The sequence below is a fragment of the Bombina bombina genome, chromosome 1 (genome assembly GCF_027579735.1).
Source record: "Bombina bombina isolate aBomBom1 chromosome 1, aBomBom1.pri, whole genome shotgun sequence".
Taxonomy (NCBI): Eukaryota; Metazoa; Chordata; class Amphibia; order Anura; family Bombinatoridae; genus Bombina; species Bombina bombina.
Genome location: NC_069499.1, coordinates 452,850,417 through 452,877,845, shown reverse-complemented (window position 1 = coordinate 452,877,845; position 27,429 = coordinate 452,850,417). Strand labels below are relative to the sequence as shown.

At 41.1% G+C, this 27,429-nt stretch overlaps 1 protein-coding gene across 5 annotated transcripts in view; it reads right to left on the bottom strand.

Moving 5' to 3' along the window:
• PDK1 (pyruvate dehydrogenase kinase 1) overlaps nucleotides 1-27,429 on the bottom strand; it is a 251,531-nt gene that overhangs the window by 170,297 nt on the left and 53,805 nt on the right. For all 5 annotated transcript variants that reach the window (XR_008400113.1, XM_053698443.1, XM_053698444.1 and 2 more), the window contains exons 3-5: nucleotides 25,048-25,119; nucleotides 13,055-13,239; nucleotides 3,338-3,433 (exon numbers count right to left, since the gene is read on the bottom strand). Coding sequence is in view for 4 of the 5 variants with exons in the window: in XM_053698443.1 (XP_053554418.1) it covers nucleotides 3,338-3,433; nucleotides 13,055-13,239; nucleotides 25,048-25,119 (353 nt within the window). In the remaining variant the exon portion in view is untranslated. The remainder of the gene's footprint in view (nucleotides 1-3,337; nucleotides 3,434-13,054; nucleotides 13,240-25,047; nucleotides 25,120-27,429) is intronic.

The window sequence follows — 27,429 nt, the reverse complement described above, 5'->3', positions numbered from 1 at the left end:
TCCAGCCAGGCAGAAGTCTTCATCCGATCGGGGCAGAAGAGTTCCTCCATCCGGCAGAAATCTTCATCCAAGCGGCATCTTCTATCTTCATCCTTCCGGCGATGAGCGGCTCCATCTTGAAGACCTCCGGCGCGGAACATCCTTCTCGGCCGGCTGGTCCTTTAAATGACGTCATCCAAGATGGCGTCCCTCGAATTCCGATTGGCTGATAGGATTCAATCGGAATTAAGGTAGGAAAAATCCGATTGGTTGATTTAATCAGCCAATCGGATTGAAGTTCAATCCCATTGGCTAATTGGATCAGCCAATAGAATTGACCTCGCATTCTATTGGCTGATCCAATCAGCCAATCTGATTGAACTTCAATCCGATTGGCTGATTAAATCAACCAATCGGATTTTTCCTACCTTAATTCCGATTGAATCCTATCAGCCAATCGGAATTCGAGGGACGCCATCTTGGATGAAATCATTTAAAGGACCAGCCATTCGTTGGGTAGTCGTCGGCCGAGAAGGATGTTCCACGCCGGAGGTCTTCAAGATGGGGCCGCTCATTGCCGGAAGGATGAATATAGAAGATGCCGCTTGGATGAAGACTTCTGCCGGATGGAGGACCTCTTCTGCCCCGATCGGATGAAGACTTCTGCCCGGCTGGAGGACCACTTGTGCCCTGATCGGATGAAGACTTCGTCGCGGCTGGGTGAAGACGGCTCAAGGTAGGGTGATCTTCAATGGGGTAGTGTTAGGTTTTTTTAAGGGGGGGGGAAATCGGGTGGGTTTTAGAGTAGGGGTGTGTGGGTGGTGGGTTGTAATGTTGGGGGGGTATTTTATTTCTTTTTTTTACAGGTAAAAGAGCCGATTACTTTGGGGCAATGCCTCGCAAAAGGCCCTTTTAAGGGCTGGTAAAAGAGCTGATTATTTTGGGGCAATGCCCCGCAAAAGGCCCTTTTAAGGGCTATTTGTAATTTAGTTTAGGATAGGGAATTTTATTATTTTGGGGGCTTTTTTATTTTATTAGGGGGCTTAGATTAGGTGTAATTAGATTAAACTTCTTGTAATTTTTTTTATTTTTTGTAATTTAGTGTTTGTTTGTTTTTGTAACATAGTTTAGTTTATTTAATTGTATTTTAGATAATTGTTATAATTTATTTAATTTATTTATTGATAGTGTAGTGTTAGGTGTATTTGTAACTTAGGTTAGGATTTATTTTACAGGTAATTTTGTCATTATTTTAACTAGGTAGCTATTAAATAGTTATTAACTATTTAATAGCTATTGTACCTAGTTAAAATAAATACAAAGTTACCTGTAAAATAAATATAAATCCTAAAATAGCTACAATGTAATTATTAATTATATTGTAGCTATCTTAGGGTTTATTTTATAGGTAAGTATTTAGTTTTAAATAGGAATAAATTAGTTAATATTATTTATTTTTATTTAAATAATAATTAAGTTAGGGGGTGTTAGGGTTAGACTTAGGTTTAGGTGGCAATACATTTAATGTAGGTGGTGGCGGCGGTGTAGGGGGGTCAGATTAGGGGGTAATACATTTAATGTAGGTGGCGGCGGGGTCCGGGAGCGGCGGTTTAGGGGTTAAACACTTTATTAGGTATTGCGGTGGGGGATTGTGGTTAAGAGGTAGATAGACATTGTGCATGCGTTAGGTGTTATGTTTTTTTTTTGTAGGCATTTTAGGGAGTTACGGTACTCAGCGTAAGGCCTGCTACGGCTGCTTTTTATGGCAAGGTGAAAATGGAGTAAGTTCTCTCCATTTTCGCCACGTAAGGCCTTGCGCTGGATATTGGATAATAAATTGTGCGGGTATTATATGTTAGTCTATGGGGGAAAAAAACTACGTCCGCCGGGTGAAATATATGCGGCGCTGTATATAGGATACCAAACCCGCGCAAAAACCGGCGTCGCCGGCTTTTGCGGGCGACGCTGCATATCGGATGGGGCCCCAGATATTTATAGATATTCATACCTCCCAACATTTGAAATAAATAGACAAAGAGGGACCCTTTTCTCCCCTTTAACAGGACCTTGCTGCACCCCCCCCCCCCCCATAGGTACCATACAGCACACAAATATACACATGCACACATATTTACAGACATTTACACACACACACAAACATATTTAAGCACATATAAAACTCACAACTACATCACTCAGCAGTTTCCGGATCAGCTGTGCTGTACATTAAGACTCCCCACAGCCTAATGATCCAGTAGCACATTGCTGTGTCAGTAAGGAAGGCAACACTAGCAGCTTCCTGTCGTCCTCTGGTGAGGCAGTTACCTCAGCTTGCCCTCCACTGACCAGAATAAAAAATGCAGGACTTTTTAACGACTGCAATTTAGGAAGAAATTGGGGCCTTTGGATGCTGGATTGAAGGCTGTTTTACCGAACAAGTTGGGAGGTATGGACATTCTTTATCAACGCACTGTTTGACTCTACAGCCCCGTCTATGAACATTTTTTATCTGCCCTGATATACTTGCATTGAAATTACTTTGTAGGTGATAAGATTACTTAAAAACAAAGCTAGACTTGCATAAATACGCTCTTTACTAGACTACACAATATATGTCATATTTACTATTGTTATACTGTATCTATATGCAGTTTAAAAGATATTACATTACACCGTGACCCAAGAGTGGCCTCTGAAACTTAAAAGACCACCTTCTTGTAGTCATGAGTGTATGTAGGTCCTAGAGTGGCCTCCTGTTTAGCGGGGAAACCCTATAAATGTAAAATGGAGGTTGCTTATATCATTGACAGACAATTTTATTTTGGGGTCCTGAAAATGTAGATATTATTTTGTATTGAGTATGTTCTTCTCGAATGTCCTTACAATGTTTTGCGGATTTTTGTCTGTAACAATTACACTGAAGCCTCAAAAAAAAAAAGCACTATTAACTTTGTAAAGATAAAACACAACAGAGGAGATATATAAAATCACATTTGTTTCTCCTCAGCTAAAAACAAACCGACTATCACTAAGTCAGAGATGGTGCTTTTGATATAAAATGTCACTTTACAGAATACTGTGAGGGATATTGAAGTCTAGATGGATCTTGCAATTGCAGCAAAATTTTATTAAATCAAGGCCACTGTCTTGCTGAACACGGGTTTGTAAAAAGGGTTTCCACATCATCCTTATTCACAGGACCATTAACACGTTGGATATAGATATTTTCTTTGATTTTGTTAATAAAAAAATACAAATTATGATTGATGCTGTATTCAGTCAAATACATAACTATTTTTTATTTTGGAAATTATTTCACTCTTACGGTTTCTCTAGCAGGCAAGCAGTAATAGGTTACCTTTAACTACTTCTACAACGTTACAGGCAGGATCAATACTTCCGATGTGCTTGGGGTGCGCTGGGTTTACTTTTACTTTCCCACCAAATAGCAGGGCTGAAATGCAAACAAATCAACATATGAGTAAATTTGTAGCACAGAGTATATTTCCCTACAATAGTGTCAGAGGTGACCCAATACTATGCTTGGGTGTTAAAGACAATTTGTACAGTTACTATGTCATGTGATCACAAATAGACCATCTCAAGGTCAGATTAGCTAGAATAACCAGTTTCTATTTTACAACTTTTTACTCTAACAGGCACATGGATACAGTTTTTACTGCTCTATTCCTACAAAATAGCCAAATATACAGAAAAGAGAACATCATTGTATGCTCTGAATCAGAATTCCAAACCCTTACTCAGATAAAATGAACTATACAAAAGCAAGAAGTGCTTGTGTGTACAGACCCACAGCTTAAACAATGTAAATGCCTATATTTACACACACGTAACATATTAATTTGTTTAGTTCTATAACAGAACATTAAACAGAGAAAGACAATTGTTACTGTGATTTGTGAGAAAGTCGTGACACTATTAAAGGCCTTTTTAAGCACAAAATATTTTTTTCCTCCTTTTTATCCATATAACCATAACCTATCATCATGTTTAGAGTCCTTAAAGCCCTATGCCTTTTTCAACCTAAGACCTTTAAGTTGAGGTCATCTGTACTAAATAAAATGCCAAATCAGTATTGAGCAATAAAAAAAACAAAAAAAAACCCAACTTTTTGGAAAGCATAACTGGCATTTAGTGCTTTTGTGCACAGGCAACATGTGCACACTCCTTACTCTTTATGATGGATTTAACTGACACAAAAGGCAGTGTTCTCCACAGAAAAAGTTGCCAGTGGGGTGGCATTATGAAGTAGCCAGGTGGGGGCGGTGTAATATCTTTTTAATTTTATATTATTTTCTGCTATCCAGTACACAAATTAATTGCATAATTAACAAATGTAATGATAGTCAGTGCAATAAAAAATTAACATTTTTAATATTAGCGAACTTTAGCTTAATATTGGCTAACATTTTAGCCAGGTGGTGCACCCACTAAAAAGGTCCTAGGAAGAACATTGACAGGATTGGTGCAAAACAAATGTTAAAAAAAAAAAAAAAAAACACAACAAAAAGGTTTAGGGGCCCCATCTAAAAAAAAATATTAAGAACACGGCAAGTGTGTTTTCCCCTTAGAGGTGTATGTAAAACATTTATTATTATAATAATAATAATAAGCCAATAGTAAATTCTAGGTTTTGAGGCTCTCCCTAGCTTACCGTTTTTATTATATTTTGTCATTTGTAAAGTCATTTTAAAAAGGGACACTAATTTTTTCTTGCATGATTCAGAGAGACCATGCAATTTTAAGCAACTTTCTAATTTACTCCTATTATAAATTTTTCTTTCTTTTCTTGCTATCTTTATTTTTGGTTCAGCACATGTGAAGCGCCTGCTGATTGGTGGCTAAATGTACCCAGTAAGCGCTACCCAGGTTCTGAATCAAAAATGGGCTGGCCCTTATGCTTACATTCCTGCTTTTTCAAATAAAGATAGCAAGAGAACAAATAAAACTTTATAATAGGAGTAAATTAGAAAGTTGCTTAAAATTGCATGGTCTATATGAACCATGAAAGAAAAAAAAACAGAATTTATGTTTACCTGATAAATTACTTTCTCCAACGGTGTGTCCGGTCCACGGCGTCATCCTTACTTGTGGGATATTCTCTTCCCCAACAGGAAATGGCAAAGAGCCCAGCAAAGCTGGTCACATGATCCCTCCTAGGCTCCGCCTACCCCAGTCATTCGACCGACGTTAAGGAGGAATATTTGCATAGGAGAAACCATATGATACCGTGGTGACTGTAGTTAAAGAAAATAAATTATCAGACCTGATTAAAAAACCAGGGCGGGCCGTGGACCGGACACACCGTTGGAGAAAGTAATTTATCAGGTAAACATAAATTCTGTTTTCTCCAACATAGGTGTGTCCGGTCCACGGCGTCATCCTTACTTGTGGGAACCAATACCAAAGCTTTAGGACACGGATGATGGGAGGGAGCAAATCAGGTCACCTAGATGGAAGGCACCACGGCTTGCAAAACCTTTCTCCCAAAAATAGCCTCAGAAGAAGCAAAAGTATCAAACTTGTAAAATTTGGTAAAAGTGTGCAGTGAAGACCAAGTCGCTGCCCTACATATCTGATCAACAGAAGCCTCGTTCTTGAAGGCCCATGTGGAAGCCACAGCCCTAGTGGAATGAGCTGTGATTCTTTCGGGAGGCTGCCGTCCGGCAGTCTCGTAAGCCAATCTGATGATGCTTTTAATCCAAAAAGAGAGAGAGGTAGAAGTTGCTTTTTGACCTCTCCTTTTACCGGAATAAACAACAAACAAGGAAGATGTTTGTCTAAAATCCTTTGTAGCGTCTAAATAGAATTTTAGAGCGCGAACAACATCCAAATTGTGCAACAAACGTTCCTTCTTTGAAACTGGTTTCGGACACAGAGAAGGTACGATAATCTCCTGGTTAATGTTTTTGTTAGAAACAACTTTTGGAAGAAAACCAGGTTTAGTACGTAAAACCACCTTATCTGCATGGAACACCAGATAAGGAGGAGAACACTGCAGAGCAGATAATTCTGAAACTCTTCTAGCAGAAGAAATTGCAACCAAAAACAAAACTTTCCAAGATAATAACTTAATATCAACGGAATGTAAGGGTTCAAACGGAACCCCCTGAAGAACTGAAAGAACTAAGTTGAGACTCCAAGGAGGAGTCAAAGGTTTGTAAACAGGCTTGATTCTAACCAGAGCCTGAACAAAGGCTTGAACATCTGGCACAGCTGCCAGCTTTTTGTGAAGTAACACAGACAAGGCAGAAATCTGTCCCTTCAGGGAACTTGCAGATAATCCTTTTTCCAATCCTTCTTGAAGGAAGGATAGAATCTTAGGAATCTTAACCTTGTCCCAAGGGAATCCTTTAGATTCACACCAACAGATATATTTTTTCCAAATTTTGTGGTAAATCTTTCTAGTTACAGGCTTTCTGGCCTGAACAAGAGTATCGATAACAGGATCTGAGAACCCTCGCTTCGATAAGATCAAGCGTTCAATCTCCAAGCAGTCAGCTGGAGTAAGACCAGATTCGGATGTTCGAACGGACCTTGAACAAGAAGGTCTCGTCTCAAAGGTAGCTTCCATGGTGGAGCCGATGACATATTCACCAGATCTGCATACCAAGTCCTGCGTGGCCACGCAGGAGCTATCAAGATCACCGACGCCCTCTCCTGATTGATCCTGGCTACCAGCCTGGGGATGAGAGGAAACGGCGGGAACACATAAGCTAGTTTGAAGGTCCAAGGTGCTACTAGTGCATCCACTAGAGCCGCCTTGGGATCCCTGGATCTGGACCCGTAGCAAGGAACTTTGAAGTTCTGACGAGAGGCCATCAGATCCATGTCTGGAATGCCCCACAGTTGAGTGATTTGGGCAAAGATTTCCGGATGGAGTTCCCACTCCCCCGGATGCAATGTCTGACGACTCAGAAAATCCGCTTCCCAATTTTCCACTCCTGGGATGTGGATTGCAGACAGGTGGCAGGAGTGAGACTCCGCCCATTGAATGATTTTGGTCACTTCTTCCATCGCCAGGGAACTCCTTGTTCCCCCCTGATGGTTGATGTACGCAACAGTTGTCATGTTGTCTGATTGAAACCGTATGAACCTGGCCCTCGCTAGCTGAGGCCAAGCCTTGAGAGCATTGAATATCGCTCTCAGTTCCAGAATATTTATCGGTAGAAGAGATTCTTCCCGAGACCAAAGACCCTGAGCTTTCAGGGATCCCCAGACCGCGCCCCAGCCCATCAGACTGGCGTCGGTCGTGACAATGACCCACTCTGGTCTGCGGAAGGTCATCCCTTGTGACAGGTTGTCCAGGGACAGCCACCAACGGAGTGAGTCTCTGGTCCTCTGATTTACTTGTATCCTCGGAGACAAGTCTGTATAGTCCCCATTCCACTGACTGAGCATGCACAGTTGTAATGGTCTTAGATGAATGCGCGCAAAAGGAACTATGTCCATTGCCGCTACCATCAAACCTATCACTTCCATGCACTGCGCTATGGAAGGAAGAGGAACGGAATGAAGTATCCGACAAGAGTCTAGAAGTCTTGTTTTTCTGGCCTCTGTCAGAAAAATCCTCATTTCTAAGGAGTCTATTATTGTTCCCAAGAAGGGAACCCTTGTTGACGGAGATAGAGAACTCTTTTCCACGTTCACTTTCCATCCGTGAGATCTGAGAAAGGCCAGGACGATGTCCGTGTGAGCCTTTGCTTGAGGAAGGGACGACGCTTGAATCAGAATGTCGTCCAAGTAAGGTACTACAGCAATGCCCCTTGGTCTTAGCACAGCTAGAAGGGACCCTAGTACCTTTGTGAAAATCCTTGGAGCAGTGGCTAATCCGAAAGGAAGCGCCACGAACTGGTAATGCTTGTCCAGGAATGCGAACCTTAGGAACCGATGATGTTCCTTGTGGATAGGAATATGTAGATACGCATCCTTTAAATCCACCGTGGTCATGAATTGACCTTCCTGGATGGAAGGAAGAATTGTTCGAATGGTTTCCATCTTGAACGATGGAACCTTGAGAAACTTGTTTAAGATCTTGAGATCTAAGATTGGTCTGAACGTTCCCTCTTTTTTGGGAACTATGAACAGATTGGAGTAGAACCCCATCCCTTGTTCTCCTAATGGAACAGGATGAATCACTCCCATTTTTAACAGGTCTTCTACACAATGTAAGAATGCCTGTCTTTTTATGTGGTCTGAAGACAACTGAGACCTGTGGAACCTCCCCCTTGGGGGAAGCCCCTTGAATTCCAGAAGATAACCTTGGGAGACTATTTCTAGTGTCCAAGGATCCAGAACATCTCTTGCCCAAGCCTGAGCGAAGAGAGAGAGTCTGCCCCCCACCAGATCCGGTCCCGGATCGGGGGCCAACATTTCATGCTGTCTTGGTAGCAGTGGCAGGTTTCTTGGCCTGCTTTCCCTTGTTCCAGCCTTGCATTGGTCTCCAAGCTTGATTGGCTTGAGAAGTATTACCCTCTTGCTTAGAGGACGTAGCACTTTGGGCTGGTCCGTTTCTACGAAAGGGACGAAAATTAGGTTTATTTTTGGCCTTGAAAGGCCGATCCTGAGGAAGGGCATGGCCCTTACCCCCAGTGATATCAGAGATAATCTCTTTCAAGTCAGGGCCAAACAGCGTTTTCCCCTTGAAAGGAATGTTAAGTAGCTTGTTCTTGGAAGACGCATCAGCTGACCAAGATTTCAACCAAAGCGCTCTGCGCGCCACAATAGCAAACCCAGAATTCTTAGCCGCTAACCTAGCCAATTGCAAAGTGGCGTCTAGGGTGAAAGAATTAGCCAATTTGAGAGCATTGATTCTGTCCATAATCTCCTCATAAGGAGGAGAATCACTATCGACCGCCTTTACCAGCTCATCGAACCAGAAACATGCGGCTGTAGCGACAGGGACAATGCATGAAATTGGTTGTAGAAGGTAACCCTGCTGAACAAACATCTTTTTAAGTAAACCTTCTAATTTTTTATCCATAGGATCTTTGAAAGCACAACTATCTTCTATGGGTATAGTGGTGCGTTTGTTTAAAGTGGAAACCGCTCCCTCGACCTTGGGGACTGTCTGCCATAAGTCCTTTCTGGGGTCGACCATAGGAAACAATTTTTTAAATATGGGGGGAGGGACGAAAGGAATACCGGGCCTTTCCCATTCTTTATTTACAATGTCCGCCACCCGCTTGGGTATAGGAAAAGCTTCTGGGAGCCCCGGGACCTCTAGGAACTTGTCCATTTTACATAGCTTCTCTGGGATGACCAAATTGTCACAATCATCCAGAGTGGATAACACCTCCTTAAGCAGAGCGCGGAGATGTTCCAACTTAAATTTAAACGTAATCACATCAGGTTCAGCTTGTTGAGAAATGTTCCCTGAATCTGTAATTTCTCCCTCAGACAAAACCTCCCTGGCCCCCTCAGACTGGTTTAGGGGCCCTTCAGAACCATTATTATCAGCGTCGTCATGCTCTTCAGTATCTAAAACAGAGCAGTCGCGCTTACGCTGATAAGTGTGCATTTTGGCTAAAATGTTTTTGACAGAATTATCCATTACAGCCGTTAATTGTTGCATAGTAAGGAGTATTGGCGCGCTAGATGTACTAGGGGCCTCCTGAGTGGGCAAGACTCGTGTAGACGAAGGAGGGAATGATGCAGTACCATGCTTACTCCCCTCACTTGAGGAATCATCTTGGGCATCATTGTCATTGTCACATAAATCACATTTATTTAAATGAGAAGGAACTCTGGCTTCCCCACATTCAGAACACAGTCTATCTGGTAGTTCAGACATGTTAAACAGGCATAAACTTGATAACAAAGTACAAAAAACGTTTTAAAATAAAACCGTTACTGTCACTTTAAATTTTAAACTGAACACACTTTATTACTGCAATTGCGAAAAAATATGAAGGAATTGTTCAAAATTCACCAAAATTTCACCACAGTGTCTTAAAGCCTTAAAGGTATTGCACACCAAATTTGGAAGCTTTAACCCTTAAAATAACGGAACCGGAGCCGTTTTTAACTTTAACCCCTTTACAGTCCCTGGTATCTGCTTTGCTGAGACCCAACCAAGCCCAAAGGGGAATACGATACCAAATGACGCCTTCAGAAAGTCTTTTCTATGTATCAGAGCTCCTCACACATGCGACTGCATGTCATGCCTCTCAAAAACAAGTGCGCAACAACGGCGCGAAAATGAGGCTCTGCCTATGATTTGGGAAAGCCCCTAAAGAATAAGGTGTCTAAAATAGTGCCTGCCGATAAAATCTTATCAAAATACCCAGATTAAATGATTCCTCAAGGCTAAATATGTGTTAATAATGAATCGATTTAGCCCAGAAAAAGTCTACAGTCTTAATAAGCCCTTGTGAAGCCCTTATTTACTATCTTAATAAACATGGCTTACCGGATCCCATAGGGAAAATGACAGCTTCCAGCATTACATCGTCTTGTTAGAATGTGTCATACCTCAAGCAGCAAGAGACTGCTCACTGTTCCCCCAACTGAAGTTAATTCCTCTCAACAGTCCTGTGTGGAACAGCCATGGATTTTAGTAACGGTTGCTAAAATCATTTTCCTCATACAAACAGAAATCTTCATCTCTTTTCTGTTTCTGAGTAAATAGTACATACCAGCACTATTTTAAAATAACAAACTCTTGATTGAATAATAAAAACTACAGTTAAACACTAAAAAACTCTAAGCCATCTCCGTGGAGATGTTGCCTGTACAACGGCAAAGAGAATGACTGGGGTAGGCGGAGCCTAGGAGGGATCATGTGACCAGCTTTGCTGGGCTCTTTGCCATTTCCTGTTGGGGAAGAGAATATCCCACAAGTAAGGATGACGCCGTGGACCGGACAAACCTATGTTGGAGAAAATGGGTTTTGTGTCCCTTAAAGGTTTATAAATGAAGATAAATGGAAAAACTAAATGTATACTTATCTGATAAATTATTTTCTTTCTTGGTGGTGAGAGTCCAAAACCTTACATCACCTGGTCACCAGGAGAAGGCAAAGACATCCCACACTAGAGCTTTAAAAATCCCTCCTACTTCCCTTTCTGTCTTTGTAGTACATATAGCCAAGAGTGTAAAAAAACAAGAGATTAGTGGGCAAAGAGGTGCAATACTAGACTGCCACCACTTACTAAACAATCGGTGGGTTCATAGACTCACTACCAAGAAAGAAAATAATTTATCAGGTAAGAATACATTGTGTTTTCTTTCTAATGGTGGTGAGAGGGGGGATGACTTTACTCTTCGTAACCAATACCCAAGCTTTGAATTCCATAATTTTTTTGGGGTGAAACAAAAAGAAAGGGGCAGGCACCTATTTACTTAACACCACAGCCTGAAGGACCTTCCTACCAAATGGAGCCTCCGCCAAGGCAAAAACATTGAAACGGTACAGCTTTATGAATGTGTATAAAGAAGACCAAGTTGCAGCCCTACAACCTGTTCTATAGAAGCCTCATGCCTGAAAGACCAAGAGGTAGAAACGGAACGAGTGGAATGAGCAGTAATTTGGCAGGTGGCCACTGACCTGCCTCCAAGTAACCATGTGTATTATACTCCTCAACTAGAACGACAAGGATACCGACGAGCCTTCTGACCCTTGCGCTATCCTGAGTATAAAAACTTGACGCTCCATGGAGGAGAAGCTGGATTAATAACAGGTCTGATTTTGACCAGAGCCTGAACAAAAGATTGAATATCAGAAAGATGAGCTAGCTTCCTGTAGAGTACAGAAATCTAGCAGATAAACCCTTATCTAAGCCTTTCTGCAGAAACTGAAAAATACGGGGAATTATCACAGAATGCCAGGGATAACCACTATTAGAACAACAAGAAAAGGTCAACTTTCCACAACTTATGATAAATCCTTCTCATCACAGGTTTGTATCAAAGTCAGAATTACAGAATTAGAGAAGCCACTCATGAAAAGAATCAAACATTCAATCCCAGTTAAGCTGAGAACGGACTCTGTACTAGACGGTCTTGTTGCTGAAGAAGACACCATGGTGGAGCACTGGACCACCGAACCAGGTCTGCATGCCAGGTCCTGCGTGGCCACGATGCTAACACCCTCTCCTGTTTAAGTTGAGCCACTACTATGCGGAAAAGAACAATTAGACCCCTCTTGCTGCAGGATCCCTGCAGCACGAGGAGAATAGGCTGAAGTGTCCTGCGTGTAGCTGTGCCAATATTGAAGGGAGGCAAAAAGCACGCCAAAATGCTTTCTTGTGGCGCGAAAATAATTAACTCTTCCCTAGCCACAGAAAAGTGGAGATGCAAGCCTCCCGTCGTTCTCATGCCAACCACTGCTGCCTCAGTGTTTCTGTAGCTATTTCTGTCACCATGGCGCTGAGAGAAGTAAAAGCCGCATTTCCGGCCAAACCCTTAAAGAGCTGTACACCTAAAAAAGTTGTAAAGAAAATGTGAGCCCAAGTGTAGAGGACATCAAGCCTCCTGCCATCCCTAAGAAGCTATGGGTTATGGATTAACCACCCTATTTGCCACTTATGTGCACAAACCGCTGCTCAACATAATACAAAACAATGGGGCACTGAACTATACAGTGGCCAAGTACCAGAAGAGTGTCAGTGGCCTATGGTACTAAGTTCCAAAGTACCCTGCAAGGACTATGCAGGGTGTACATTTACCTGGCCAACAAGAGGAGGCTTAGGAACTTCCCAGTGACACACGTGCCTTGCCTTTGATAACTCCCAAGAGAAGCATTACCAAACACAAATTTTAACGAATCTTCTTCAAATCTTTAGAGCATTCTGACAAAGAACTACTGGGAGAGAGAGGGAAGTAGGAGGAATATTTGAAAGTTCTGGTGTGGGGTGTTTTTGTCTCCTCCTGGTAGCCAGGTGATGAAATCCCAAGAGCAAGGTTATGGACTCTCACCAACATTATAAAGAAATTTTTTTTACAAAACATGCACTGAATAAGGCATTAATAGACTTAATGACAGTTTATAGTATTCACTTCTTACACATCATAAAAAGTCGTTTTTAAATAATAATTAAAAGGTTATACTTACTGTGCTGATTCAGCAGCATCCTAATTGAAATACGGCTCATAAAGAAGCGATCTAAGAAATACTGCACATTTTGAGAAGTTACTGGATCTATACCAAAGCTGTCTTTATATTCAACAACTCCCTGAGCCATTGTTGGGATAACATCATTATGCCGATTCCTGATGGTTATTACCGTATCTGTAAATCTTGTAGTAAAGAAAAAGCAACAATAAAATACTAATCAGGCAGCTTGGAGAGGTGGAAACAGAGTTAGAGGACAATGGAAAACAATTGTTATAACTGTACTCAAGAACATTTCTGCAATTAATCCTAAAGGGACCTTCAACTAAAGAAAAATATGTATGCAAATGAGGAATTAATAAAAAATAAAAAGAATTCTACTGGTACTACAGGATCTACATGAGCACAGCTTATACTTAGAGGGGCATAAAACCAGTGTCTTACAATACATAAAACACACCAGCCAAGTGTGAATGTTTTCTACTATGGTTTCTCAATGACCAAACTCCGGCCACCACTTGCCTTATCTGCACCTATTACTGGAGTAGACAAGGCTGGTATTGTTTTGCGGTATCTTGTCAACTCTGCTAAAGTCAGAGATATATACTGTAAGTAGCAGTGTTAGGCTTGTGAAGACGGCAGTATTTACTTCCAATTTTTTGTTTTATTAATTTTTACTGAGGGTTAAGAATTCACATGAAATCCAGTTTGCTCATTTAGAAATACATAGACCATAAGCCAAAAGAAAAAAAGCAGAACATAGATGCTTCAATAAACTTAAATAACATTTGCTATGACAATCACATTCAATTGAAAAACTAGGAAATAATTCAAACACTGAATATTTGGGGAGCAAACCCAAAAACCACCCTCTTTTTTTTTTCTCCTCAGAAGCAGAAGAGGCCATTCTTGGACCCCAATGAACTCACCATACTAAGCTGAGGATTTTTGAGTAAAACAGGCCACTTTCGGACCTGTACTGAACATTCACATCTCTAATGTCTGCCAGGACCACAAGTGGGTCCAGAAAATTTAAAGGAGGGCGAGAGAACTAGTATAGACTAGGTTCATATAGAGAAGCTGTTAATATTGCTAAAGCTAACAAATCTTCACAATATGAAAAACATAGAAACTGTAACTCAGTATAGTTAAATAAGCTCCTTTGGATCTCTAGAATGCCATTTAATGGGAATAAAATACACTAATATTTGCCTATGGTAAACATTGCTCACTATTATATAACAAACAGTATGTAAAGGTCTTAGACATTTTCGGTCTACGGGAATACATCTAAACAATACCGGAATCTAAATTATAGGAGGGCTATTAACACTGAGCATAGGGTAATAAAGGGTTAAGTAGACCCAGAAACCATTGCCCTGGATCGTCTGAGGTGAGGCATTTAAGGTCTATTGGTTTTGAAAGGTAAGTGTATATTATGTTCTAATTGCACAGTAAATATTGCATAACTAAAAACAGTACCAACAATACTAGTAGTGGAAATACTATAAACTGACTCATCCCCATTTCATAGTGTGCTATCTCGGCCGCCGACATTCCACCATTTGTATAAGATTAGAAATCACTGCCAAACGACAGACAACCAGGTAGACCCATCATCAAATTCTATGGTGTTGGGAGCATAAGAACAGTTCTAGAACTGCACATTATGCGGAAGGAGTTAGCTTAGAGAAAGATGAACAATAAAGTGGGCTGGAAGATCTGCTTAATATTAGAGAATAGGTTCAATAAATTAATGCAGATTCACAAGGGGTGACTTTGAGAGATGTAGATTCTATAAAGGTTATTACCAAGCACATGTTAGACTGAATCTAGCTAGCCAGTACTAGAGACATACATCAACGTTCCAGTCTAATAAGGGTCGCCCCCATTTAAAAATATAGTTAACCCATCCTGAAGTTGAGCACGGTATATTGGAACCCTATAGCTATTGTGTAAAAGTGTATGATATAGGAGCGATTGAGCAAAAGGAGTAGAAGTTACAGTTTAGAAGAAACTATATGGTGTGTTAGTGCAGGAAGATATTCAAATTATTGCTAGTTAATAGTGACATGCCAGAGTAGGCGATCTGCAGATCTCCCCCTAATCATGATAGGTATGGCACCACCTAACTACATGAATATTTCAGTTTCTAATAACACTTTATAAAGCACTCTAATACGCTAATCTTGAATCTACATTATTAACCATATTATCATGGGTTTAAATATTATTGCACACAGTCACGGTATGGTGATGTAGAAAAGTTTGCCACCGTTTCTCAGCAGCTGCTCTCATAAAGGAATACACTATTAAGTGTAGGTAAGTTTCAGATCTGCCGATCATCATATGCTAGAGTTGGTGAAAGGGAATGTATGAGTAATGAAGCTCTCATCCCAGTCTATCCCACACCGATCTTATTATGACCGTAGGCTCTCTCTCTGCAAAGAGAGTCAGACACTATCGCCGCTCCCAAGAATTCCCAGGTCATGTAGGCCTCCAGTTCGGTAGTGCATGGTAGAACTGAAAATGGAGCAAGAACAGTGAAACAGTCCAATAGCGCTTCTACCTTTAGCCTCGGACTGTGAGGAATCGCCGGAGTTCCGTTTTGATCTGGCAAGTCAAACTGGTCATGTGGCTTTTCAGGTGGGCTCCAGTGCTTCATGGAGATGGCTTCCACATAAGGGCCCAGACCGCCCCCTCGTTATATGAAGGCCTCTTCAGGACAGTCGCCAGGCTCAGTGCCCAGCTGCTCCGTCGCCTCAACTGCAGGGCTCTCCTGCCGAACATGAAGACCGTCGGCACTTCCTCTCAAAAGGCTGGCTTCATCCCTCTGATCGGGTATCAAGGTAAGCAGCCAGGAATTTTCACACTCAGCCACGGATGGATGGGTAGGGTTTCCATCCTCAGGAAAGCGGGTCGGGAGAGATTGCATGCCCCATCTTTGGGTAATGGGCTCAGCAACAAGAACTGCTTCAGGTTTATGGACTGTCACCTTTAAGTGTGCGTTTCATGAAGCACAAAAGGCGGTTGAATCTGTTAGACATCCGCAACTCAAAATCGATCATGATGCTTTGTATGCTCATATAATCTGCCTCCATTGTTAGTGTATTTTATAGAGAGAAGGAGAGTTGGAAGATATCTCCACATACCCAGTTTCCCAGGGGGTGCTGAAAAATTTCCCCAGTGGAGGCCGCCAAAAAACTCTTCAGCGATCCGGCCTATGGGATGAACAAGAAAATGTTACTGAATAAATTGAATGTATTCAGTGTGATGATTTTATATAAGCCTTGATCTTTGGGGCTTATCCTTTTTTAAAGTTTTATAAGGTTTTTTAATGGCTCTATATTTTAAAGTTTTTTCGTAATGTTTTTCTATATGTGAATTAAATACTGTTCAATTTTCCAAAACTTTTTTGGTGGAATTATACTTTGACACACCTATAGGAAATTAGTGGTGTTGTTGGAATATTAACCTGTTGTTTACCTTAGCCTGAGGCGCTTCTATACAAACTCTTTGTATCTCAATTTATTTCGATTACATGGCGGTATGTAATTTAGTCTGCCAGAGCTCACAGTTTTGTGGCCATCTTCAGCCTTAGCCCAGACATGCCCCCTACATCCAATTTTTGAGTACTAAAAAACATAATTTATGCTTACCTGATAAATTTATTTCTCTTGTAGTGTATCCAGTCCACGGATCATCCATTACTTGTGGGATATTCTCCTTCCCAACAGGAAGTTGCAAGAGGATCACCCACAGCAGAGCTGCTATATAGCTCCTCCCCTCACTGTCATATCCAGTCATTCGACCGAAACAAGCCGAGAAAAGGAGAAACCATAGGGTGCAGTGGTGACTGTAGTTTAATTAAAATTTAGACCTGCCTGAAAAGGACAGGGCGGGCCGTGGACTGGATACACTACAAGAGAAATAAATTTATCAGATAAACATAAATTATGTTTTCTCTTGTTAAGTGTATCCAGTCCACAGATCATCCATTACTTGTGGGATACCAATACCAAAGCTAAAGTACACGGATGATGGGAGGGACAAGGCAGGAACCACTGCCTGTAGAACCTTTCTGCCAAAAACAGCCTCCGAAGAAGCAAAAGTATCAAATTTGTAAAATTTGGAAAAAGTATGAAGGGAAGACCAAGTTGCAGCCTTGCAAATCTGTTCAACAGAGGCCTCATTTTTAAAGGCCCAGGTGGAAGCCACAGCTCTAGTAGAATGAGCTGTAATCCTTTCAGGAGGCTGCTGTCCAGCAGTCTCATAGGCTAAACAGATTATACTCCGAAGCCAAAAAGAAAGAGAGGTTGCCGAGGCCTTCTGACCTCTCCTCTGTCCAGAGTAAACAACAAACAGGTTAGATGTTTGGCGAAAATATTTAGTAGCCTGTAAGTAAAACTTCAAGGCACAGACTACGTCTAGATTATGCAAAAGACGTTCCTTCTTTGAAGAAGGATTAGGACATAATGATGGAACAACAATCTCTTGATTGATATTCTTGTTAGAAATCACCTTAGGTAAAAACCCAGGTTTTGTACGCAGAACAACTTTATCTGAATGAAAGATCAGATAAGGAGAATCACAATGTAAGGCAGATAACTCAGACTCTTCGAGCCGAGGAAATAGCCATCAGAAAAAGAACTTTCCATGAAAGAAGTTTGATATCAATAGAATGAAGCGGTTCAAACGGAACCCCTTGAAGAACTTTAAGAACCAAGTTTAAGCTCCATGGAGGAGCAACAGGTTTAAACACAGGCTTAATTCTAACTAAAGCCTGACAAAATACCTGAACGTCTGGAACTTCTGCCAGACGCTTGTGTAAAAGAATAGACAGAGCAGAAATCTGTCCCTTTAAAGAACTAGCTGATAATCCTTTGTCCAAACCCTCTTGGAGGAAGGACAATATCCTAGAAATCCTAACCCTACTCCATGAGTAATTCTTGGATTCACACCAATGAAGATATTTACGCCATATCTTGTGGTAAATTTTCCTGGTGACAGGCTTTCGTGCCTGTATTAAGGTATCAATTACTGACTCGGAGAAGCCATGCTTTGATAGGATCAAGCGTTCAATCTCCATGCAGTCAGTCTTAGAGAAAGTAGATTCGGATGATTGAAAGGACCTTGTATTAGAAGGTCTTGTCTCAGAGGCAGAGTCCATGGTGGAAAGGATGACATGTCCACTAGGTCTGTATACCAGGTCCTTCGTGGCCACGCAGGCGCTATCAATATCACCGAAGCTCTTTCCTGTTTGATTTTGGCAATCAGACGAGGGAGCAGAGGAAACGGTGGAAACACATAAGCCAGGTTGAAGAACCAAGGCGCTGCTAGAGCATCTATCAGTGCCGCTTCTGGGTCTCTGGACCTGGATCCGTAACAAGGAAGCTTGGCGTTCTGTCGAGACGCCATGAGATCCAATTCTGGTTTGCCCCAACGGAGAACCAATTGAGCAAACACCTCCGGATGGAGTTCCCATTCCCCCGGATGAAAAGTCTGACGACTTAGAAAATCCGCCTCCCAGTTCTCTACTCCTGGGATATGGATCGCTGACAGGTGGCAAGAGTGAGTCTCTGCCCAGCGAATTATCTTAGAGACTTCTGACATCGCTAGGGAACTCCTGGTTCCCCCTTGATGGTTGATGCAAGCCTCAGTCGTGATGTTGTCCGACTGAAATCTGATGAACCTCGGTGTTGCTAGCTGAGGCCAAGCCAGAAGAGCATTGAATATAGCTCTTAACTCCAGAATATTTATTGGGAGGAGCTTCTCCTCCTGAGTCCATGAACCCTGAGCCTTCAGGGAGTTCCAGACTGCACCCCAACCTAGAAGGCTGGCATCTGTTGTTACAATTGTCCAATCTGGTCTGCGAAAGGTCATACCCTTGGACAGATGGGCCCGAGATAACCACCAGGGAAGAGAATCTCTGGTTTCCTGATCCAGATTTAGTAGAGGGGACAAATCTGTGTAATCCCCATTCCACTGACTGAGCATGCATAATTGCAGCGGTCTGAGATGCAGGCGCGCGAATGGCACTATGTCCATCGCCGCTACCATTAAGCCGATTACTTCCATGCACTGAGCCACCGTGGGGCGCGGAATGGAGTGAAGAACACGGCAAGCATTTAGAAGTTTTGATAACCTGGACTCCGTCAGGTAAATTTTCATTTCTACAGAGTCCCTAGGAAGGAAACCCTCGTGAGAGGAGATAGAGAACTCTTTTCTTCGTTCACTTTCCACCCATGCGACCTCAGGAATGCCAGAACTATCTCTGTATGAGATTTGGCAATTTGAAAGCTTGACGCCTGTATCAGGATATCGTCCAGGTAAGGAGCCACCACTATGCCTCACGGTCTTAGGATCGCCAGAAGTGAGCCCAGAACCTTTGTAAAAATTCTTGGGGCTGTAGCCAACCCGAATGGAAGAGCTACAAATTGGTAATGCCTGTCTAGAAAGGCAAACCTCAGGAACTGATGATGATTCTTGTGAATCCGAATGTGAAGGTAGGCATCCTTTAAGTCCACTGTGGTCATGTACTGACCCTCTTGGATCATGGGTAAAATGGTTCGAATAGTTTCCATCTTGAATGACGGAACTCTGAGGAATTTGTTTAGGATCTTTAAATCCAAAATTGGTCTGAAGGTTCCCTCTTTTTTGGGAACCACAAACAGATTTGAATAAAACCCCTGTCCTTGTTCCGTCCGCGGAACTGGATGGATCAATCCCATTACAAGGAGATCTTGTACGCAGCTTAGGAATGCCTCTTTCTTTATCTGGTTTGCAGATAATCTTGAAAGGTGAAATCTCCCTTGTGGAGGAGAAGCTTTGAAGTCCAGAAGATATCCCTGAGATATGATCTCCAACGCCCAGGGATCCTGAACATCTCTTGCCTACGCAGAGGAAGTTGATGCTGCACCTGCCTTGAAATTTCGAAAGGCACGAAAATTAGACTGTTTGGCCTTTGATTTGGCCCTGTCCTGAGGAAGGGTATGACCCTTACCTCCAGTAATGTCAGCAATAATTTCTTTCAAACCAGGCCCGAATAAGGTCTGCCCCTTGAAAGGAATGTTGAGTAATTTAGACTTTGAAGTCACATCAGCTGACCAGGATTTGAGCCATAGCGCCCTACGCGCCTGGATGGCGAATCCGGAATTCTTAGCCGTTAGTTTAGTCAAATGAACAATGGCATCAGAAACAAATGAGTTAGCTAGCTTAAGAGTTCTAAGCTTGTCAACAATTTCAGTCAATGGAGCTGTATGGATGGCCTCTTCCAGGGCCTCAAACCAGAATGCCGCCGCAGCAGTGACAGGCGCAATGCATGCAAGGGGCTGTAAAATAAAACCTTGTTGAATAAATATTTTCTTAAGGTAACCCTCTAATTTTTTATCCATTGGATCTGAAAAAGCACAACTGTCCTCAACCGGGATAGTGGTACGCTTTGCTAAAGTAGAAACTGCTCCCTCCACCTTAGGGACAGTCTGCCATAAGTCCCGTGTAGTGGCATCTATTGGAAACATTTTTCTAAATATAGGAGGTGGGGAAAAGGGCACACCGGGCCTATCCCACTCCTTACTAATAATTTCTGTAAGCCTTTTAGGTATTGGAAAAACATCAGTACTCACCGGCACTGCATAGTATTTATCCAGCCTACACAATTTCTCTGGCACTGCAATTGTGTCACAGTCATTCAGAGCAGCTAATACCTCCCCAACCAATACACGGAGGTTCGCAAGCTTAAATTTAAAATTAGAAATCTCTGAATCAGGTCTCCCTGATTCAGAGATGTCACCCACAGACTGAAGCTCTCCGTCCTCAGGTTCTGCATATTGTGACGCAGTATCAGACATGGCTCTTACAGCATCTACGCGCTCTGTATCTCGTCTAACCCCAGAGCTATCGTGCTTGCCTCTCAATTCAGGCAATCTGGATAATACCTCTGACAGGGTATTATTCATGATTGCAGCCATGTCCTGCAAAGTAATCGCTATGGGCGTCCCTGATGTACTTGGCGCCATATTAGCGTGCGTCCCTTGAGCGGGAGGCGAAGGGTCCGACACGTGGGGAGAGTTAGTCGGCATAACTTCCCCCTCGACAGACCCCTCTGGTGACAATTCTTTTATAGATAAAGACTGATCTTTACTGTTTAAGGTGAAATCAATACATTTAGTACACATTCTCCTATGGTGCTCCACCATGGCTTTTAAACATAATGAACAAGTATCCTCTGTTTCAGACATGTTTGTACAGACTAGCAATGAGACTAGCAAGCTTGGAAAACACTTTAAAGCAAGTTAACAAGCAATATAAAAAAACATTACTGTGCCTTTAAGAGAAACAAATTGACAAAATTTGAAATAACAGTGAAAAAAGGCAGTTACACTAACAAAATTTTTACAGTGTATGTAACAAGTCAGCAGAGCATTGCACCCACTTGCAAATGGATGATTAACCCCTTAATAACAAAAACAGAATAATAAATGACAAAAAACGTTTTTTAAACACAGTCACAACAACTGCCACAGTCTACTGTGATTGTTACCCTCCTCAAACACGACTTTGAAGCCTTTTGAGCCCTTCAGAGATGTCCTGTATCATGCAGAGGGAAGCTGAATGTCTCTGTCAGTATTTTTATCTGCACAGGAAAGCACTAAAATAGGCCCTTCCCACTCATATTGCAACAGTGGAAAGCTTCAGGAAACTGTTTCTAGGCAAAAATCAAGCCAGCCATGTGGAAAAAAACTAGGCCCCAATAAGTTTTGTCACCAAACATATATAAAAACGATTAACATGCCAGCAAACGTTTTATATTACACTTTTATAAGAGTATGTATCTCTGTTAATAAGCCTGATACCAGTCGCTATCACTGCATTTAAGGCTTAACTTACATTAATCCGGTATCAGCAGCATTTTTCTAGCAAATTCCATCCCTAGAAATATATTAACTGCACATACCTTATTGCAGGAAAACCTGCACGCCATTCCCCCTCTGAAGTTACCTCACGCCTCAGAATATGTGAGAACGGCAGTGGATCGTAGTTACTTCTGCTAAGATCATAGAAATCACAGGCAGATTCTTCTTCTAATGCTGCCTGAGATGAAACAGTACACTCCGGTACCATTTAAAAATAACAAACTTTTGATTGAAGTTAAAAACCTAACTATAATACACCACTCTCCTCTTACTACGTCCATCTTTGTTGAGAGTTGCAAGAGAATGACTGGATATGGCAGTGAGGGGAGGAGCTATATAGCAGCTCTGCTGTGGGTGATCCTCTTGCAACTTCCTGTTGGGAAGGAGAATATCCCACAAGTAATGGATGATCCGTGGACTGGATACACTTAACAAGAGAAATAAAATTTTTCAGAGATAAAGGGACACTAAACACCTCATGTCTGTTGTGTAGCTATAAAATAACATATCAGCCAAGTCTTAACGTTTTGAAAACAAAGTAACAGCCTTTTTACTGCATTGTCCATGGTGATGAATCAAAGGCTCCCACATGTGGAGTGTGCAATATATTTGAGTCCATAACAACCCATGCTTTTGATTTGGAGCAGGTGTGCCAGTCTATAACTCTATGTAATGTAAAAGCTTTATAATATGAGAGAATATTGGGTGATCCTAGTCCGCTCTCATCAAGACTTTTATATAGTGTTTTACTTTAAATCCTCAGCTTTGCAGACCCCCAAATATATGTGTTAATGCAGGCTTGTAGTTTGTGAATATATTTGGGTGATAGGGAGATGGGCATGGCTTGGAACATAAATAGAATTTGGGAAGAATTGTCATCTTGACATAGGATATAGTTTTGAATGACCACTCTTTTAGGGTGGTTTGGGTATGGGATAGTAATTTCTGACACTTTAGTTCAAATAGTGTACAATGATTTGTGAATAATTCTATTCCTAAGAGAACGATGTTGTAGTTTGTAGTGAAATTTTTTACTGAGGGAGAGAAAGTCAGAAGTGGCCATAGAGATATTGAGCATTTCTGATTTTTGTGCATTCATGGAAAAATACAAGAATCAAAAGAGTTGATTTCTGTCATTAGGTGTGGAAGGGATGTTTGTGGAGAGGCAAGAGACACAGCACACTGTCTGCATTCATCATAAGTTTATATTTGTTTTTATCTAATTTGGATACCGGAGATGTGATTATTCAATCTAATGCACAACACTAGCACTTCCATAGTGAGAATAAATAGTATTGGGGATAATGGGCACCCCTGACGTGTACCATTATTTATATTTAAGGGGTCTGACAAGGAACCATTAACTCTTACCCTAGCTGTGGGAACAGAATATAGATGGGAAACACAGGAAATCCTTTTATGGTCGAATCTAATTTTTTTTTTTTAAGTGTGTGATAATATTTTTCAAATAAGTCTATCGAACACTTTTTCCGCATCCATTGAAATTAATTTGAATAGGTTTTTTTTTTTTGTCTGGGCAATGCCTTACCAAATGCCCTTATCAGAGCAACTTTAATTTAGGATAGGGATTTTTTTTTTTTTTTTAAAACAAACTAAATCACTTATCAGGGCACTTGTTAGAGTAGGTTTTAGTAGTAGTATAAATTTATTTATTTTGAGATTTATAATTTTAATTTAGGCATACCTGGGGGGTTTATTTTTATTAATGTGGTTTGTTTTTTGTAATGTTAGTATTTTGTAATTTTTTGTAACTTAGGGGGTTAAGTGGAGTAGGGGTTAACAGGTTAGGGGGTGTCTGCTGTGGGCTTGTGGCAGTGTAGGGGTTAAGTAGAGTAGGGGTGTTTCATCCCTTGGTTGCAGTTTCTGGCAAATTTATACAGTACACATGGCAAGCTCCCTCTAACAAATATTTTAGTGATTAGCCTATAAAACGTGAATATGGAAGGGAAAAGGTTACTTTCGAGAAATCTTCTCAAAAAATAATATGTGGGTGGGGGGGGGATGTACTGTGGTCATGCATAAAAGGTATACAGGTTTATCTAAAAATAATCAAAAGGGACATTTAAGTCAAAAATAAAAGTTCCATGATTCAGATAAAGAATGCAATTAAACAACTTTCCCATTTTACTTCCATTAACAAAATGTGAAGTATTTTTATATTTACACTTTTTGACTACTACTGAGCATGTGTAGGAATTCACAGAATATATACGTATATGCATTTGTGATTGGCTGATGGCTGTCACATGATACAGGAGGAGCTTGTCAGGAAAAAAAAAAAACTACTGCTCATTTGAAGTTCAGACTAGGTGCTATTACATTATCTTTTTGTCATGCAAATCTACAGTATTTACTGATACTTAAATGATTTAAGAAGCAAAAAAAAAAATCAATGAAATGATCTAGACACTTCCCCAGCCATTCTTTTGCTCCTCATTACAGCTTCTCCTGTGGATCATTAACCCATCAGTTCTTCTCCTACACCTGCTCCAGTGTACTTACAAAACATAACAAGGAGACTACATTGGAGGTTCAGTGAAGTTATCCAGCAAAGAACTAGAGATGTTTCTCTCATGTTCAGGTGAGGATGTTTTTAGAGGATATGGTCTTGCAAAGTTTTTGATTATCTGTCCCGGATATTAGGCTTCCTGCAACAAAACACACACCTGGGAAATTGTAACAGATGTCCCCCAGGTATATATGCTACTGTTGCAATTTGCTTCATTCTCAATAGCAGGAGGTTGTATTTCACATGTTTGGCCACACACTTGATTTTGAAAACTCTGCAGGTCTGTAGTAAAGCTGCTGTTCTCAAGGTTCTGCCGAACATCAAGAAACCTTCATTTCTCACCTGGAACTTCACTTCTGGTTGCATAAATGACGTCCATGTTGCGTTGTACAAAAATGTAACTTTCCCTGTTGTTTTCCAGCACTGGCCTGATACTGACTAATTCTCTTGGTGGTTTTCCTACATATAGGTGCATTGTCACTGTTAATGAGCCATTGGGTGATCTGTTTATTTGAAAAGAGTACTAATTAAACCCTCACTATACTTACGTCCTGGTAGTGTCTGAGTCCTCTGCATTCTTATCTTTAAAATCAACGATTTCCTGGAAGCTCTGTACATACCTGTAAGACATATGGAATCAAATCTGTATATATTCTAAATATTTATTTTAAAACTCCAGGCCAAAGAAGGGGCTTACCACAAACAAAATGCCAGAATATACATAGAATTACACATAAGCACACGTTAAAAGGTTTCAATCCATAAGTACTGTATCCGTTTAAACATTTTAAAGAACTCAATTGCGTGACTGTATCAAAAATAATACTGTAATACTAATACTGATTAAAAAAAAACATAACATCCAAATAAATTATCAACTTACAAACAAATCAATTGTAATCAAAATATTAGTCCTGAAAGCATATGTTTTTAAAAGGAACATGAAACACAAAAATGTTCTTTTATGATTCAGAGCATACAATTAAAAAAAAATAACGATCCAATTTCTTCTGTTATCCATTTTGCTTCATTCTCTTCATATTCTTTGTTAAAAGATCAGCAACACACTACTGGGAGCTAGCTGAACACATCAAATAAGCTCATGACAAGTTGTATATAGGTGAAGTCACCAATCACCAGCAAGCTTGCATTTCTGCTCCTGAGCCTACCTAGGTATGATTTTCAAACAAAGGATTCAAAGACAACAAAGCAAATAAGATAATAGAAGTAAAATGGAATGCTGGGTAAAAACAGAATTTATGCTTACCTGATAAATTACTTTCTCCAACGGTGTGTCCGGTCCACGGCGTCATCCTTACTTGTGGGATATTCTCTTCCCCAACAGGAAATGGCAAAGAGCCCAGCAAAGCTGGTCACATGATCCCTCCTAGGCTCCGCCTTCCCCAGTCATTCGACCGACGTAAAGGAGGAATATGCATAGGAGAAATCATATGATACCGTGGTGACTGTAGTTAGAGAAAATAATTCATCAGACCTGATTAAAAAACCAGGGCGGGCCGTGGACCGGACACACCGTTGGAGAAAGTAATTTATCAGGTAAACATAAATTCTGTTTTCTCCAACATAGGTGTGTCCGGTCCACGGCGTCATCCTTACTTGTGGGAACCAATACCAAAGCTTTAGGACACGGATGATGGAAGGGAGCAAATCAGGTCACCTAGATGGAAGGCACCACGGCTTGCAAAACCTTTCTCCCAAAAATAGCCTCAGAAGAAGCAAAAGTATCAAATTTGTAAAATTTGGTAAAAGTGTGCAGTGAAGACCAAGTCGCTGCCTTACATATCTGATCAACAGAAGCCTCGTTCTTGAAGGCCCATGTGGAAGCCACAGCCCTAGTGGAATGAGCTGTGATTCTTTCAGGAGGCTGCCGTCCGGCAGTCTCATAAGCCAATCGGATGATGCTTTTAAGCCAAAAAGAGAGAGAGGTAGAAGTTGCTTTTTGACCTCTCCTTTTACCAGAATAAACAACAAACAAGGAAGATGTTTGTCTGAAATCCTTTGTAGCCTCTAAATAGAATTTTAGAGCACGAACTACATCCAAATTGTGCAACAAACGTTCCTTCTTTGAAACTGGATTCGGACACAAAGAAGGCACAACTATCTCCTGGTTAATATTTTTGTTAGAAACAACTTTCGGAAGAAAACCAGGTTTAGTACGCAAAACCACCTTATCTGCATGGAACACCAGATAAGGAGGAGAACACTGCAGAGCAGATAACTCTGAAACTCTTCTAGCAGAAGAAATTGCAACCAAAAACAAAACTTTCCAAGATAATAACTTAATATCTACGGAATGTAAGGGTTCAAACGGAACCCCTTGAAGAACTGAAAGAACTAAATTGAGACTCCAAGGAGGAGTCAAAGGTTTGTAAACAGGCTTGATTCTAACCAGAGCCTGAACAAAAGCTTGAACATCTGGCACAGCCGCCAGCTTTTTGTGAAGTAAAACAGATAAAGCAGAAATCTGTCCCTTCAAAGAACTTGCAGATAATCCTCTCTCCAAACCCTCTTGTAGAAAGGATAGAATCTTAGGAATTTTTATCTTGTTCCATGGGAATCCTTTCGATTCGCACCAACAGATATATTTTTTCCATACTTTATGGTAAATTTTTCTAGTTACAGGCTTTCTAGCCTGAATAAGAGTATCAATGACAGAATCTGAGAACCCACGCTTTGATAAAATCAAGCGTTCAATCTCCAAGCAGTCAGTTGGAGTGAGGCCAGATTCGGATGTTCGAACGGACCTTGAACAAGAAGGTCCCGTCTCAAAGGTAGCTTCCATGGTGGAGCCGATGACATATTCACCAGGTCTGCATACCAAGTTCTGCGTGGCCACGCAGGAGCTGTCAAGATCACCGAAGCCCTCTCCTGATTGATCCTGGCTACCAGCCTGGGAATGAGAGGAAACG